This window comes from Sesamum indicum, linkage group LG2 (assembly GCF_026168435.1).
Source record: "Sesamum indicum cultivar Baizhima isolate 11 linkage group LG2, ASM2616843v1, whole genome shotgun sequence".
Taxonomy (NCBI): Eukaryota; Viridiplantae; Streptophyta; class Magnoliopsida; order Lamiales; family Pedaliaceae; genus Sesamum; species Sesamum indicum.
In genome coordinates this window covers 17781210-17797447 of record NC_142658.1, presented here as the reverse complement: position 1 = coordinate 17797447, position 16238 = coordinate 17781210, and the positions used below count along the sequence as shown (strand labels likewise).

At 33.4% G+C, this 16238-nt stretch overlaps 1 protein-coding gene across 1 annotated transcript; it reads right to left on the bottom strand.

The window, feature by feature from the left end:
- Positions 1–7659: 7659 nt before the first annotated feature.
- On the bottom strand, positions 7660–14348 carry LOC105156048 (esterase/lipase/thioesterase family protein). The gene is made up of 8 exons (XM_011072080.3): positions 13861–14348; positions 13159–13287; positions 12726–12857; positions 10984–11126; positions 10766–10863; positions 10587–10681; positions 10053–10106; positions 7660–8152 (listed from the first exon to the last, which is right to left on the bottom strand). Exons 1-8 carry the CDS (start codon positions 14293–14295, stop codon positions 7937–7939), a joined length of 1302 nt encoding a protein of 433 aa, XP_011070382.1. The 5' UTR covers positions 14296–14348; the 3' UTR covers positions 7660–7936.
- Between the last annotated feature and the right edge of the window lie 1890 nt (positions 14349–16238).

Here is a 16238-nt window from a genome sequence, read left to right as displayed (position 1 = left end):
ATTGCCGACCGGTATCAATGGCTCATGCATGAAAAATAAGAGATAATTATATTTACATTCTTAATTTATAATTTATTTATATAAATTACTCTTGTCTTTTATGTAATTATAAAAATTATTTTTAATAGTCAAAAAATGGGGATAATTTGTGTAACTGTTGATATTTCTAATGGGTGTATAATTTTTTTTAAAAAAAGAGTAGTTTGTGAAAATATTATTGGCGTTTTTGGTGAGCATATGTGTAAGTTTTTAAAATTACGGATACATCCCCTGAGGTTGTAATTGTAACTACAACTACATCCCGTAATGAAATGCAAAACATTACACTAACACTCTCTAGGTGGTGTAGCTGTAATTTTATAAAATACAGGAGGTGTTTATGTAATTTAACCTAACCTCAAGGAATTTATTCCAAAAGAAAACTCATTGATATAAGTATAATTTGTTTATAAGGTTTTAGAGACGGAACATTTGTGCATTTCAGAGACGGAATTAACAAACAAAAACTTTACCTTTAGAGATGAATCGCCTACGGAAATCAAAGAAGGATTACTCTAAAACTTTGTTCTTGTTTGGCGACAGAATTAGCGACGTAAATGTTCGATCACAGAATTAGAGACGGAATATTTCCGTCGCTAATATTTAGCCACTGGATTTTCAGTCACAAAGTGCGGCGACGGATTTTTAGGTCGCTGTTTTTGCAAATTTCGCATGGAAAAAAACTATTTGATATGAGTATAAACTATCTATAAATTCAAATGAAAGAAAAATCCTCAATATGAATATAAATTGCTTTCTAAACCAAACAAAATAAGATCCTTGATATGAGTATAAATTGTCTATCAAATCTAAACTAGAGCAAGGAGAAGTGATTGATGAGCAACTACCAATGAAGACGAAAATGCCTCATCAAACTACTTGATGCTCTCCGACGTATTTTGCTTTTGGATTGTATGAGTACAATCTGTGCATGACACTCCTTTATGAAAAAAAAAAAAATTCAAATTCTTTTGATCTACGTTTTAACTTGATCCTTTTACGAGGTACATAGGCAACTTGGATTTATTTACCCGAGTTCAACCACAACTTTAAAAAAAGTGTTTCTAAAATGCACGACCCTGTCTCTACAAAGGTGTGCAAACCAAACCAACCAATACACAATAATTCAAGTCAGATAGACAGTCAAATCAGATGGTGAATCAAGAAGAAACACACAACAAATCACATCCAAGCCCTCAAATTTAAAGCTCTCAACCACAACGAAGTTTTGCAACAACAAAGGTTTTATGCTTTCCCCTATAATAAATGTTTAAAGTCTTGATACCAAATTTCTCGATGATCCATCATTTTCTCCTACAAGGTCGCAGAAGATTATGCATCCAAAAATACACTTTCAACCCTCGAATTCTAGTTTGGAGAGAAGAATAAGGAGGCAGTCTTTGTTTTCAGATATTGTAAATCTTGAATTCATAATTAATATATTTGTCCATGTATATATATGTGTGTCTAGTCTTGTAACTATGTTTTTCAGATTCAAAATTGTGTGAACAATTATAATGTCATGTGGTAGGTAGTGTCCAACTTGCCAATTGAGCTGACATATGCTAGCCATAATGCACACATTAATACTGCGTGCATAAAGACTTATTTGTATCATCAAAATAATGTATAGCATTCTTTATTCACATGATTTGTGCTTATAAATATATCTGCATAATAGAATGAAGTCATCAGGCGATATATAACTATGGCGCATGGTCATGTATATGATGGTGATCATGAAATATTCATTGAAGGTTTTGACCTTAAATGTTCCACACCAAGAATCAATGGGATGTGGATATTATTGATTCGGTAGAGACTTACTCATACGACACATGCCCTTTAGGGAAACGTTTCGTTTCATGGATATTGATGTAGAGATACTAATGTGTGTGTGGGTGGGTGCTTGTAGGAACAAGTCCGGTGAACAATTCCCTAAGAAATTCTTTATCAAATTATGACTTTCTTGAAGGATAATCTTTAAATCATTTTAAATACTTCTACAATAATGGCATGCGAAAATATATCAATTAGTTAAACTCTTTTGCACTTATTTTCTGCCTCGCGCATATGAATCCATTAAAAATAATTGGGCATAGATTTGTGTATAATGTTTATGTATGCTTTAAAGTCTAAATTAATTTTTTTTAAAATCTCTTTGTGCCTCCCCACCCATATGAACCAAACATAATGAACATGATCTCTTTCACTATTAAAATTTTTTAGCGTGAAGAGCAATTTATCTTTCTGTGTTTTAAAAAAATATTAAAAATTCTCTTGTGATAAATAAATTAGCAAAAGATTTTCCTGTAAAAATGAATTAGGCAAAATACCCCTTTGGTCCATTTTTAGGTTTTTTTAATTTTTTTTAAATAATTGAATTTATAACCTTTATTATAAATAATTAAATTAATTTAAAATATATAAAAATAAAAAGAAAAACAAAACAAAAATGGAACTTTTCTTCTCCCCACCCCTTCCCCAACGATAGCCCCCCTCCATCGTCCTCAGCCCACGCTGCCGTCGCCAAGAGGGTATTTTGCCTATTTATTTTTTTCACATGGGGATTTTTTACTAATTTATCACGGGAGGGTTTTTTTATTTTTGTCTAGAACACAGGGAGGTAAATTATTTTTTACCCTTTTTTATTAGAGAACACTCCTTAACATAAATTAAAATTTCTTGAAATAAATATTTACATAAATATATCAATATCATAAATCAAAAACATCTCATATATGCTTTCAAAAAAAAAAAGCATCTCACATATAATTTTAGATAAACATTTCGATTTGAAAAGTTAGATATGTCTTATAAAATGCTTGTGAATGGCAAAGGTTTCACACTAATCTCTTTTTTTAATAAAAGCATCATCATTTCTTTGAGTTCTTCGTCAGACAAGTTTATCCTCGTGTTATTATTATTTTTAAGAAAGAGATGACCATTAATGTTATTATCTTAAGTTTCGAACTTACTAATATATTAATGCTACTAATTAGACTTTGTCTTATACTAAAGTACTATTTAATTCATTGAACCATATACATTTATTTCTCAAATTATTACATTTTGAATTTGCTTATAAATATATCTAAATGAGAACCCAGAGTGAAATTATTAATATTCAAAAATTAAAATAATTACATACGAACATAATTATTACAAGTACTCTTTTAACAAATTATGTAATCTAATCATATATTAAAAAATATGAAATAATCTTAAAAAATACTTATACAACATATATTAATCTCAACAATTAAAAGAGTTTGCAATATAATACTATTTAATAAGTTTTTATGATGACAGATTGAAATCTTTTGTCTTGTTAAAAAAGGAAGCAAAGCTCTTATCTTAACAAGAACCAATTATTGTGTATTTCTTTTGTGTTGCATGTGAAACATAGGTGGTTCCCATCCCAAACGTCAAAACAACAGTTTTATGCCATGTTTGTTTAGCCAGATTAAGTCGGATATCTCGCCCAATTCCATCAAACCAGCCAATGATGTGAGTTGAACAATTATGTCTAGTCTTCCTTATTTGCTATTTGCATCCACGTTTTTATATTCAGAATTATCAAATTGTCACTCAATTCACGCTAAATTTCATAACTATTTGGGACATCAATTGATACAATGTTATATGTGTTTGGCTAAAGTGACGAGACATAATTATATCCCAATTTTAATATTCAAAGTACATTTTAGACTAATTTATTTAAAACTAATAATAAGTTTTGTCTCTTTAAGTAAACAAAAAGGAGATAGATCATATGATTATTCATCCCAAATTTCATAATATATCTATCTATCACTCATTAATTTCATCCTACGACGTAAAATATGTCCTTAAAAAGTAATTTGTTGGACAATGTTTGGCATAAGAAAGTGAAAGAACCTAATAATTAGAAACTTAAGAGCAAAAAAGAAAAGCCAAGAATTAAAATCCAAACACATCTCCATCAAGGAATGGACAACCCTCCCATGACAAGTCGTTCCCATCCCATCCCACGTAACTTGGAACTAAGAAGGACATAAATCGAAGTAAAAGCTGGATTCCAAGCAAGATTACATGTGTGGACACAAGCAATTAAAACGTTTCCCACCATAGTTGTACGGCTTCTTGACATTGCGGACCTACCACGATAAGGTGCGATTCGACATGACATGCCCATCTCTATCCAATTGCATTATCCATCCACCTCCTATAAGTCCTAATCCCTTCTCTAAGGCTAAAATGAAATTTACCCCCCCCCCCCTCTTTTCCTAAAATATTTAAAATATTCCTTATGAAAAATAAAATACTGGCCCCCTCAATTCCGGAAGAGCATTACATGTGTCAAATTTTGGAAGAGCATTACATGTGTCGTTTTTTTTTTTCATTATTATTATTTTAAATAACTTTTTTACCATTAGTTTTCTATCGTTAGATCTCATATGATATAAATTAATGGTTCAGATCTTATCAATATTTTTTAAATTTATAATTATATTCTAAATGTATTTTTATATATTTAATATATTTATTTATATATATATAGAGAGGGGGGGTGAGGAGTGCCGGTCGTTGTCGTCCCGGCACCAGGAAGGGGGTGCGCTAAGGAGATAGACGGAGAGAATGTAGATCGGAAGGAAGGAGGGCGCACGGGGAAGGGGGCAGGGAACGACGAGAGCACGATCGAGGAGCCGACAACATTAGCGGCAGTGAGAAGGACGACAGCAACGAGGGACGACGGCAGAGGCGGCAATGAGGAGGCGGAGGTGGGTGGGTGGGGTGGGAGGGAGATGGTGAGTTGGAGAAGATGATATAATTTATATATATTTTAATATATTTAGATACGTTAATCATATTTAATAAATAAAAATATGATAAATATTTGTATATTGAATCTAGATCGTTAATTAAACTAAATTAAATTTGAACCATTAACATATATGTTAAATCCGGACCTTTGATTCAAACTCTAATTAAATCTAACCGTTGATCTACTTTTTAAAATTTTAATCGTTAAATGTATAATAAAAAAGATCTAACGGTTCACAAATTAAGATACAAAATTAATTTATTATTGAATATTAAACCCCAGTTGCAAGGAGCACGGAGTGGGCTACACCTCCGGAGCCAAGGGGGTAGTTTGTTATATTTTGAGTATCATATGAGGATTTTTTAGTGTTTTATTTTTCATAGGGGATTATTTCGAACATTTCAATAACACATAAGGGTGAATTGCATTTTACCTCTTTCTTTAATTCAATTATTTTTCACATCAAAGGGGTCCAAAATTAATTATAGGAATAATTATATTATTCTCCACCGAAGTTTAATGTAAATACATATAAATTCTTTGTGATTTGAGAAATTTCACTCAGTACCTATGGTGCTTGTTTTCATCCAACACACAGATTTATCTATTAGTAAAATTCATGAAATTTTATGACATCAGCAAAAAGGTTTAATGAAAATTAATATTTAACCTCCATTGATTTACAGATTTATTGTAGGTCAAACAAATCTTTTTTGACCAAATTACTCTTATAACGATGAAAATATATATCACATACATTAGTATTTGAAAATGTATAAGTATGACTTAGTTAGAAAAGATTTGTTTGACCTACAATAAGTCAATCGGATGAAAATATAATTTTTTTTTTTAAATTGATATTAGTGAATTCTATATTTTTACTGACAAATGAATCTATTTATTAAAAAAAAAATATCAACAATACTAAATATAATTTATCAAATTATATAAAATTTATGTATAGTTAGAACAAATATCAAAACAAGAAAGTGCAACTATCAGTCATTGTTTGTCATGTGGGTGGTTCAATAAGATTGAATTAGATTTAAGGAATATTATTGGAATAATTTGTTGTCGCCACAACTCATGCTTTTTTGTTTTTGAGTGCTTTTTTAAATCTTTCCACTAAATTGGAAATTTCAAGTCCAGCCCCTTAATTGGAAACCCAAACGCTGTCGTTGGCCAATGAGTTTGCGACGAATCACGGCGATCGCTAAATCCGTCGTTTCTATTACAAAATTAGAAAGAGAAATGTTAATCGTTTAGGTAAATTGATCCATTTGATTGTTATAATTGGACTAAAAAAGTTAACATTTGATTTTTATCCTCTAATGTTTTGTTTTATTTAAGAGTAAATTACATTTACACTCCTTGGTATTAGAATTAAATACACAAACACCCTTCTACTTTTTATAAAATTATAATTGTACCCCTTGAAATTATAGTTGTAATTATAAGTAAACCCTCTATTCAGTGTCAAAAGTTTATAAAAACACCCTCTAAAGTAACTTACACTAATACCGCTAAAAGGGTATATTTGTAATTTTACAAAAAATAAGAAGTGTGTTAAACTTATTTCAAGAGGTGTCGATATAATTTATCATTACTTAATGTAGTTTTTCGTCACTTCCATATTTAACCTTTATCTCTTTTTATCTTTTGTGTTGTTTTATATTTTTTAATTATTATTTCATATCATTCTAATAACAAATTAGATACTTTAAAAATAAAAACATATATTTTTTTAATAAAAATTGCACATATGTAATTTTATATTTAGAAAAAAATTAACACACGCGTGGAACGTACAAGTGGCATTAGTATACAAGAACTCGTATAGTTTCTACAAGATACATGCAATAGCATGGTAATTGGTATGGTCTACGGATCAATCAATCACGATTGTGATTGTAAGACATTGAGTCACCATTAAGATGTGGAAGGCACGTGTATGATGATCAGGGTTAACAAAGTACTCCAATCATCCACGTTGGGTGCAAGAAGATCCAAATCATCTTAGAATTATCCAAAGGTTGTCAATTTAAACATGTCTATATGTGTCATAATTAGGCATATGTTGTGTGGAAGGTGACAAACTCTATATTCCTTTGTCCAATTATGACTTTTCTTAAAGAAGAAAAACAAATGTGTAATGTAAAAGGAGTGGAAATGGATGCAGTCACATTGTAATGATATTGATGGAACAAGTGACTTATAGTGACATAAAACAATTACATGATTTCTAAGAAAAAGATGCAAAATTCCACATTCCTTCTTGATAATTGTAGTTCAAGAATTTTTCTTCTTTTGTTTTTTTTTTTAAATGAATCGATTATAATTATATCATGAATTTCAATTATCAACAACAAATATATATTAATTACTAATATCAAATATATATAATTAATCAATCACAACTATTACAGTGGAACAACTATTACTAAAGTAAACGACTTGAACCCATGACTCCATAATCATAAAGTTTCAACTTCACCAATTATGCTAGACTTCATTGGCAGTCGTAGTTCGAGATTAGGCGTTGATGGATATCCTAACCAAATTCCAGGGCAGAAAAAGAGGTGACCCTTTCCTTAAACTATTTTCCTCTTATGTGATGCTGATTTTAGCCACCTTCGGATCTAAATACAAGAAGTAGCATTTTAGGCAGAGAAAAGACTCAGGAAAATGACAATTGCCTAACTTTGCTGACTGAGTAAGGCACAGAAATTGAACATCTTGAGGATGGTGTGGAATAGTCCTGCCTAAACTCATGCACATTCAAATGTAGATAATTAGAAGATATGGAGGAGAGGTTTCTTGAATGTGAAGTTTATAGAGACAGTTTAGTTATCTTTGCCAGAGAAAGATGGCAAGTTGTCCAGTAGAATTTGTTCGTTCGATGATATACAAGCTATTACAAATAACAGAATCGTGGGATCCAGAAACAGCAGAACTTCACAGCGTATTCCCACAAGATATCGATAAAAAATCATATAGCTTCAGCTCCAATTCCATGTATAGTTCTATGATGAAGTATGTTACAAGTACAATCACTTTACAGTGTTTAAATTGGGGTATGTTTTATTATGTCTATACCTCGACTTGGTGAAGACTACCAGTAATGTTGACATCCTCCAGACTTGTAGAAGCCATTACAACACTGGAAACTCTAGCTTGCTCCAAGTGTTCCAAGAAATCCATAACTATGGGGTCGGTCCACGGAGCTCCAAGTGGAGCTTCACCACCTGCCACCCAACCCAAATGGCCACCTTTGGGTGTAACTATCAACATGCAGTTTGGATTTTTCTGAGGAACAAAAGCCCAAAAACATACAGGGGGTGAAAAAGACAAGGAGGAGAAGAAACGAGTCAGATTTCAGCTCTGGATGAGATACCAAGAAAACCAAACTGAATAAGGCTTATGTTTTGTGTGCAAAGCTGCTAGTTAGTTAATGAAGGAGCACAACATTCATGTAATTATTGTCTTCTTACACAACCTATTTCATTTTGTATCAAAGGAGGTCTGATTGGTAATATTTAATAAGAACAATTATTGTGAAAGCAGTTTCTGATCACAAAATGTTGAATTTACATGTTTGCTTCACATTGCAATTTTCTCATCACCAATTTGTTCTAGATGTGACTAATTGAGTAGCAACAATTTGTTCTTCGCATTTTGTCTCTCTAAAGACCTTAAATACTAGCAACAATGCTTGCTATTCAAGGTCTTCGGGGAGATATAACTGTGCAGAACGAGTTGTTGCTACTCAACTAGTCACATTTAAACTAAAACAGAAGAAGAAACTCTGCACCAGCCACACACTCAAAAGAACTGTTCTGTGTTGTCCAAGAGCACAATGGAAGAAATTTTATGACATACTTTAAAGAGAACCATGACAAGGCTGCCAAAAGTGGTTAAGGTTAAGGACTTAATCGGAAGGATAATGGAAACCCTGCTAAGTATGTAACAGATCAATCCAAATATAAATATCAAAAGTCATCCATTTGTGGGATCATAAAATCATTGAGCAAATCGAAAAGTATGACACTGTTATATCTATTCCTTGCTACAGAAAAGTAATGTGCCAGGCTTAAAGCTAATGCACTTAACTAAGAGGGTGTTACCTAAGTTTATTCAAAACATCTTTTAAAAGCTCATACATCTTATAACATGGTTTTAGAGCTTATAAGATGTAACCGAAAATAAGCACTTCAGATGAAATAAGATTATGCATAATCTTGTAATTTATATGATAAATCTTGAAGAAGTTTGTAAGAACCTAAAAGTTAAGTTTGAAATTCCTGACTTCTTTTAAAGGAGCTTATACGCTCCTAAAATCTTATTTTTTATCTTAAGCTCTTGCTATGAAAAATTTACCAAGCACTTTTCAACATCTTATAAGATGTTGTGAAGAGCTTATAAGGTCAACCAAACTCTCTAAGTCAAGAATTGACAATATATCTTCACTACCAAGTAGAATGGCATGAATGAAATAATTTCATGTATTTATTAACTAAAATAATACGCTACTGCATGGCTAGCCCAAACCCGGACCAACCATTCCACTAAGTAAATAGAAAGGAGAGATTTCTTGGCAGAATAAGCTGAGAGATGATTTTTAGAAGTTACTTAGCAATCAAACTTAGAAGTTGGATGAAATATGATTACTCATTATATAATAACGTGAAGTTTCCATGAGAACTATATGCACATAAATGCGATCAAAAGTGTTCTCAATTTGAACTGCACACACATATTTCTTTGAGCCAGTCAGCCAACAGGCACTTCAGTGATCTCATCCATGAAAAGCCAAAATAAAAATTCACACTGCAGGCTAATTTTCCTTGATAATCAAAAGGCAAGTAGCGGGAACTGTCTTCGCTTTAAACGAGTAGAGTAGTAATGTTTAGTAGGATTGGATAGATTAAGGGATCAAAAGATGCAGACGAGGATAGGAGAGAATAAAAATACTTCCAAGTTTTATTTGTTTTAAGAATCTATAATGCATGAAATCCTGGATTTAGCTATTGCATAAAATAATGAGGATTCTAAAAATTGAAAGATGCTTCAACTATTTGTTCTCCAAAAGTGGAATTAAAACTTGCATGGTACTTTTGGTCCTTTTAGATGAATGAAACTTAAAAGAACAACCTGGACACAGACGCTATGAGACGGTATATGGCAACAAAGGGAGAGATTTAGAAACCTGTATGTCTTCACGAGGAATTCCCCGAGATGGTGCAATTGGGTCATTCTCAGCCTGAAAGTCATTTTGAAAAGTAAGCAAAACATCTGTGTGAAGGCCAGATTATCCGGTGAGATAATTCCACCTAAGTACATTCTGTGATTCTTCAGGTTTAATTACTATGTGAAAAGTTTCCAGAGATGGTTTAATCACATGGATCAATTAAGTGAAAAATAGACAAAGCAGAAAGAAGGCTTGAGTGGTCTACAAATATGTTCAGAAACTAAAGAAGGAGAGTGATAAAAGAAAATAAAAAAGAATTCAAAGGAAGTTTTGCCATATAAGCAAGATAATGAAAAAATAATGTGCAAAATTTGGCACGGAAGAAATTTGAAGCACTAAAATAATTACACATGATGCTATCTTCAAGATCATTCAGGAATAAGGTAGCGAGCACAGGCTCACAGAACCAACCACTTAATCCTGGCATGGTCTCTAGGAGCAAAAGCTACACTAATTCCAACAAATAGTACCATAACTGCAGAAGCTACTTGCCTGGATGCATAACAGAGGAATGGAGACATTCTTTATGGAGTCCGAGCTGCTTGAGTTTGAGTAATAATCATCAACGGATTTAAATCCAAATGAAACTGAGAGTGTCAAGAGCAGTAAGCACTAAGCAGTTAGAGATAAGTGGTATGACGAGTTTCATGCATCTATAAGCATATACAAACCTCGTGTTAGTCCATCATCAAATTCTCTAACAGATTTGGCATTAGCAGCCAATGGGATATTAAATTCACCTCCAATGTCCTCAAACAAAAGAGCATGCCTGCAAAATAAGGCATCTTATTTAAATGATGTATAGTCAAGATATTGAATGTCATACAAACATGGACAAGTAATTCCAAGAGGTGATAGAAACATAGTCAAGGGAAAAATTGCGTGGTACCTCCTGAAAATTTTGCAAAGCGCATTTGCTAGAGCTTTGTCATAAACGATGTTAAAGCCTTTACGGAAGTCTTCATCTGCAATTATCAAATTAAAAGGATTGCATAAGGATATGGCACCTGCAAGAGGGCAAGAGAAAGATTCCTGTGACAAAAAGAAATATAGGTAAGATAAGGGCAGTAGATTTAACACAAAGAAATAGAAAATGTAAGATAAAGAGCAGGGACCGCTTGCCTCCCTTCAGCCGTGAGATTTTATTTAGTTCCATAATAGCATTCTTTTAGCACACATTAAAATGAAGTTGAATGAAGGCTGGGAAGTTTGCTGTTATTTCCAGCTACTGACATTTCAGATAGTTGTTGATTTGGACCAAATTGACTATGCTTTACGAAACTCTTGCCACATCATAAGAAAATCCATCAAAGAAAAAGAGTAAACTAATTAATTGATTACAATTATCACATGAAAAAATAAATCTCCAGGAAGCTGCTTATCTTAATCCATATATTTTTGCAGATCATCTAATTCTGTACCTAGGAAAAGACAAAGTGATCAAGTAAATATCCAGATGGATCCACAATTGTGAAAATGCAAAGCCCAATTATGTGCAAGTAAATATCCAGATGGATCAAGTAATACTAGTCTGCATACAAAAATACTTAAATTATACTTTTTTTAATTTTTTTAAATAAGCAAAGAATCACGGTACTAGCTGTTCTTATTTTCACTTTTTCTTTTTTAATGGCAAAAATAGCACTTTAGAATCGCAGTTTTTCGTCTATAAGTTAAAGACCCACACTTTGTTTGACTCTGTATAAGTGTGGACTCTGTACTTTTCTTTGTCATATAGAACCTCTTTTCTAAGACAATGTCTTAATCTTTTATTATCTAAATTTAATGGCAAGTGCAGTTCTACCTAATGGTTTAACATCTTTGAAAATGCAATATTTTGTGAATTTTTTTCGGACTATCTTTAAGTAATTGTATATCAATTGTTTAAAAAGAAATTTGGCGTGTAAATTTTGGGAAGCCCAAAGAGTCCAAGGATATGCCATCAGCTCTCTTATACCAAAGGCCGGAGTTCTAGTTACAGGACAATGCATTCAAAATAAAAGTCAATTTCTCTTCCTAGTTCTTCACTTTATCCACATGTAGCAATTAAAATCTATCATATATACTTCTTGGATCTATGAAGACAATGTCAACGCATTTTCACAGCTTGATTTCACAGGTGATGCTCCTGTACACAATTCCTCCTATATGCATGCCTGCATGGCAAGTCCATGTCCTTCAGTAGCTAGCATAATTCTATCTTTCCAAGGGGGTCAAGAAAAGATCTGGATTGCCAGCAGCAAGAAGCTACTGCGAAACAGCTACGTGATTTAACACTTAGAAGAAATGAAAAAATGACTTCATTGCTAAGAATGCTTCATTATAAGCAATTACCATAACAAACTAAAGCACGGGGTGCGTATTTAGAAGCTGCTAAGGACAAGCAAGTTTCATGCGAATTAACGCATTTAAAGCTTCCCACCCAGAAGCCCCCTTCGTGTTAGTAGCTCACAAAAGCAAGGAATCAGAGGTGCAGTTAACGCATTGCACATGACGGACCATGTTGGCTTGTTTAAGCAACAATGACATGATAAAGTATACTTAATATCACTTGGAAACGAGGATATATTAAGTAGCATGCACTCCACAGAATGCAGAGAAAGTTAGACCACATGAACCTGGTTCAGTTACCTGGCCCACATATCGGACGAGAATATTAGCTCCAAGAGACCAGCCAACTGCATATAAATTAGCACTTGGGTAGCAGTTGCCAACATGCGCCACTACTTCAGAAATATCTCCTAGAAACGAAGCTGAATAGAACTGCAAAGATTAGCCGGTGAAGAAATAAATGGTAAGCAGTAGAGATGAAAGTTCTCCATCATATGGTAAGGTGCAAAAGAATTGATTATTTGTTCAACTCAGACAGCATCTCAAACGTTCATGAACTAAAGAAGCAATCAAAATTTGCTTATGGTCTACATTTTATCAGCATCGGTTGCGGAAGAAGGATTTAACACAAATACAGCCAAATACTGGGAAAAGATGGCAACTTCAAAAAGTATTTGAAATTTGAAGACCTTGATTCCATGCAAAGAAAATAAAAGCTCATAAACATGAGTACCTGAGCTGTTGTCACAGGGCTGTTTCCACAGCCTCTGCTATTAAACACCACCACTCGCCATCCTTTACTCCGAGCTCGCAATAGCATATGCCTCACATATGTGTCCTCACTGCCACCAGTCAGACCTGGCTGCAACCATCATTGTCAAATATACTCTCTCCTCCTCACATTTCAAACACATAATAAACATATAGGTGACATTTGGTTCTTAAAATTTAACGAGATACATGAACAAAAATGTTTTCCTCATGAAATAATCAATGTACTTAATGTTTTATTTCTCCTTCTCCCATCACCTCACCAAAATCCGAGGTCAAAGCATAAAATAGTAAGTAATCACCATCATCAACTAAAGTTAATCCTCATTTTATCATACACCATATAAGTCCTATTTTCTCGGCCCAACTGTTTGAAGTCTGCTAAATCGACATTGAGTACTGTAAAAAGGGAGCACCTTTTTTATGTCGAACAAAAGAATCATGGGCTAGAATTCTCCTATAGTGGTAGTCTGGTAGATATAGTAATTCAAGTTACTATTGGTAAAATTAACCGAATAATATCCAAAAAGGAAGCATCCATGTAAAAGAATGATTAAGCAAACACCGTATTTACATTATAACTATTTACTCTGTAACTACATAAAGCTCTGAACAACATAAGAATATGCCCTGTCTTTGTATGAACAATTTTATTGAAACCCACCAGCAAAATGAGAACGGGAGAATTAGAGGGCAAGTTGCGATCATCTCCAGATACCCAGTCGAGGGCGACAGCACCGTCGTCTCTAGTGCGGAGACACTCACGCCGGAACCTGACGTCTGGGAGTGCCCGGAAAAAAGCGGCGAAGATAGTCTCCACATGGCAATTCCAACCAATAAACGGATAAGGAACGTATGGAAGATGCAAGGTTTTCAATGCAGGAAGGAATGTGTCCACGGCTCCGCCTATGACTTCGAGTGAAGGGTGGCTCTTGCTGGAGGAGCCGGGCATTTTGGCCGCGGCGATGGTGGCGGTAGCGCGGAGAGCAGAAAAATGGTGGGGTTTAGAGGGGATGAGAGTGGAGGAAAGATGAGATAGGTGGCGGAGAGAGGTGGAGAGAGGGGTGGCGCAGCCGAATGAGGCGTAGGCTCTCACCATTGGTCGGCAAGAGAGAGAAACTTGTGGTTGGCGCTTGCAGCGAAGGTCACTTAGTGCTTTTTTATACTTTTTAGTTATTTTATATTTTAAAAAAGTAAAATGGAATACTTTCTTATATGAAATTAATTAATTTAATGTATAATAGATTAATTGGTGTCAAGGATGAGTCCACCATTGAAAATTATGTTTATATATTGAGTTCATATTATCGCGGATTAATATATAAAATAATTAATATTTATATATAATTTTAGAAAAAGGCTATAAAACTTGGGGGCGTGCATATTAATGTGACACTAATAAATAATTATAATTTAAAAAATTAAGTTGCATTAATGAACAGAGACAAATCTCATATAAACAAAAATTGAGAAAATGTCATAATGGATTAAAAATGTATTACAATTTTTTTAAATAGTAATCTATTTTGCAGGGACAATTTAGACAAATCAACTACTTTTGAAGATGCTGAAATGGGCTTTCTAGAGTACCAAACCCACATTCTTGAGTGGAATTACAATTAGGTCATAATCGAGCTGAAGTGGGGGATAACAAATTTACTTAGCTTTGGCGCTCTGGTTGACTTAAGGTGGCCGCCATGACTCAAACGAAAGTCAAAAGACTTCTAGCTCATAGTTCAATTAGACGTGGAGGTTATAATCATATTGGATTCTCATGTGGAACCATAGAAGGAATTAGGGGGAGTAAATTCTTTTTTATCTCATCCGAGAAAAGGCTTCTTTAAGGAGTTATTTTTGCTATTCTATGTAACATGATAAGTTGTAGATCTTCTCCCTTATTCTTTATAGAGGAATCCCTAAATTCAAATAAGATCTACCATACCCTACATAGAGACCCACCAAGTTTATATTTTAGGGTAGGCGGAAGTCCATCTCAAAAAGATTGTCGGGCGGAAGAAGCAACTCGTTTGGTTGCATTTTCACCCTCAAATGAGCTATTATAACACCTCGTTCCGCCTTCCACCCCGTCTATGAAGAAACTGCAAGCCAACTTCGTTATCTGTAATTATTAGCTTTGATAATTCAAATCAACAAATAATCTTGCTTTTTAGTCGAGTGGCTTCCGCTCCACTCCTCTCTTACGATATTTTTAGTTGGATGAAGCGTCCGCCTTTCAACTGTCTTTTCTACATATAATACCTTTTGTAGGCACACAACACAATATTTAAAGTACAAGGCGGTGCTTAACAACTAGCCTTACGCCTGATATTTCATAAAAACCAGGGGTATTGGTTGATTATTAAGAGCTCACAAATGAATAACTAAACGATTGATTGGGTTAGATTAGTCAGGATATTGTGGTACATTGCTATCAAGGATTGAGTTGTTGAATCAACACTCAATGACATCGTGTACAATTCAATAATCGATATCCTATGCAGGTATAAAACTACATGGACGGCATTGCTTAGATGTAGGGATGGCAATTGACCTCGAAAAATCGAGCCCCAATCCAGACCTGATAAAATTTTCTGAATTCGGTACAAGATACGAGTCTTGTCCCCCCCTCCCCACCCAATCCTGCCCCAGACCCGCCCTGCCTCGAACCCAAGGTAATAAATTTAGTATTTTTTATTATCTATTATTAATATATAATAAAATTAATAAAAATTATAATGTAATACATAAACCCTAAACAATTTTTCAATGTGCCCAACTCTATAGAAGAAATACAAAAAATAAAAAATGAGCAGATAAGAAAATTAATAATTTAGATGAACTTATGAACATATTCTTTATCTTCTTCATCTTAGATTGAAAACTTATATTAGGTACTTAAACCTAAATTTATATTATTTCTTAAAAAATAAAATATTAGTTGCATGTATTCTTTGATTTATATAATTCGTTGTAAATTGTAAAAGGGTATTACTTGATGAGAAAATTAATAATTTAGATGAATGTATTCTTTGTCTTATGTAA

Bases quoted from the DNA above. Each gene is read 5' to 3' on its own strand.
- LOC105156048 (XM_011072080.3), bottom strand. From the start codon at position 14,295: ATGGTGAGAGCCTACGCCTCATTCGGCTGCGCCACCCCTCTCTCCACC. The intron at 13,288-13,860 runs GTGGGTTTCAAT...TGATGGTTGCAG, and splicing joins CTCCCGTTCTCATTTTGCTG to CCAGGTCTGACTGGTGGCAG. The intron at 10,864-10,983 runs GTACCACGCAAT...CTTATTTTGCAG, and splicing joins CTTTGCAAAATTTTCAGGAG to GCATGCTCTTTTGTTTGAGG.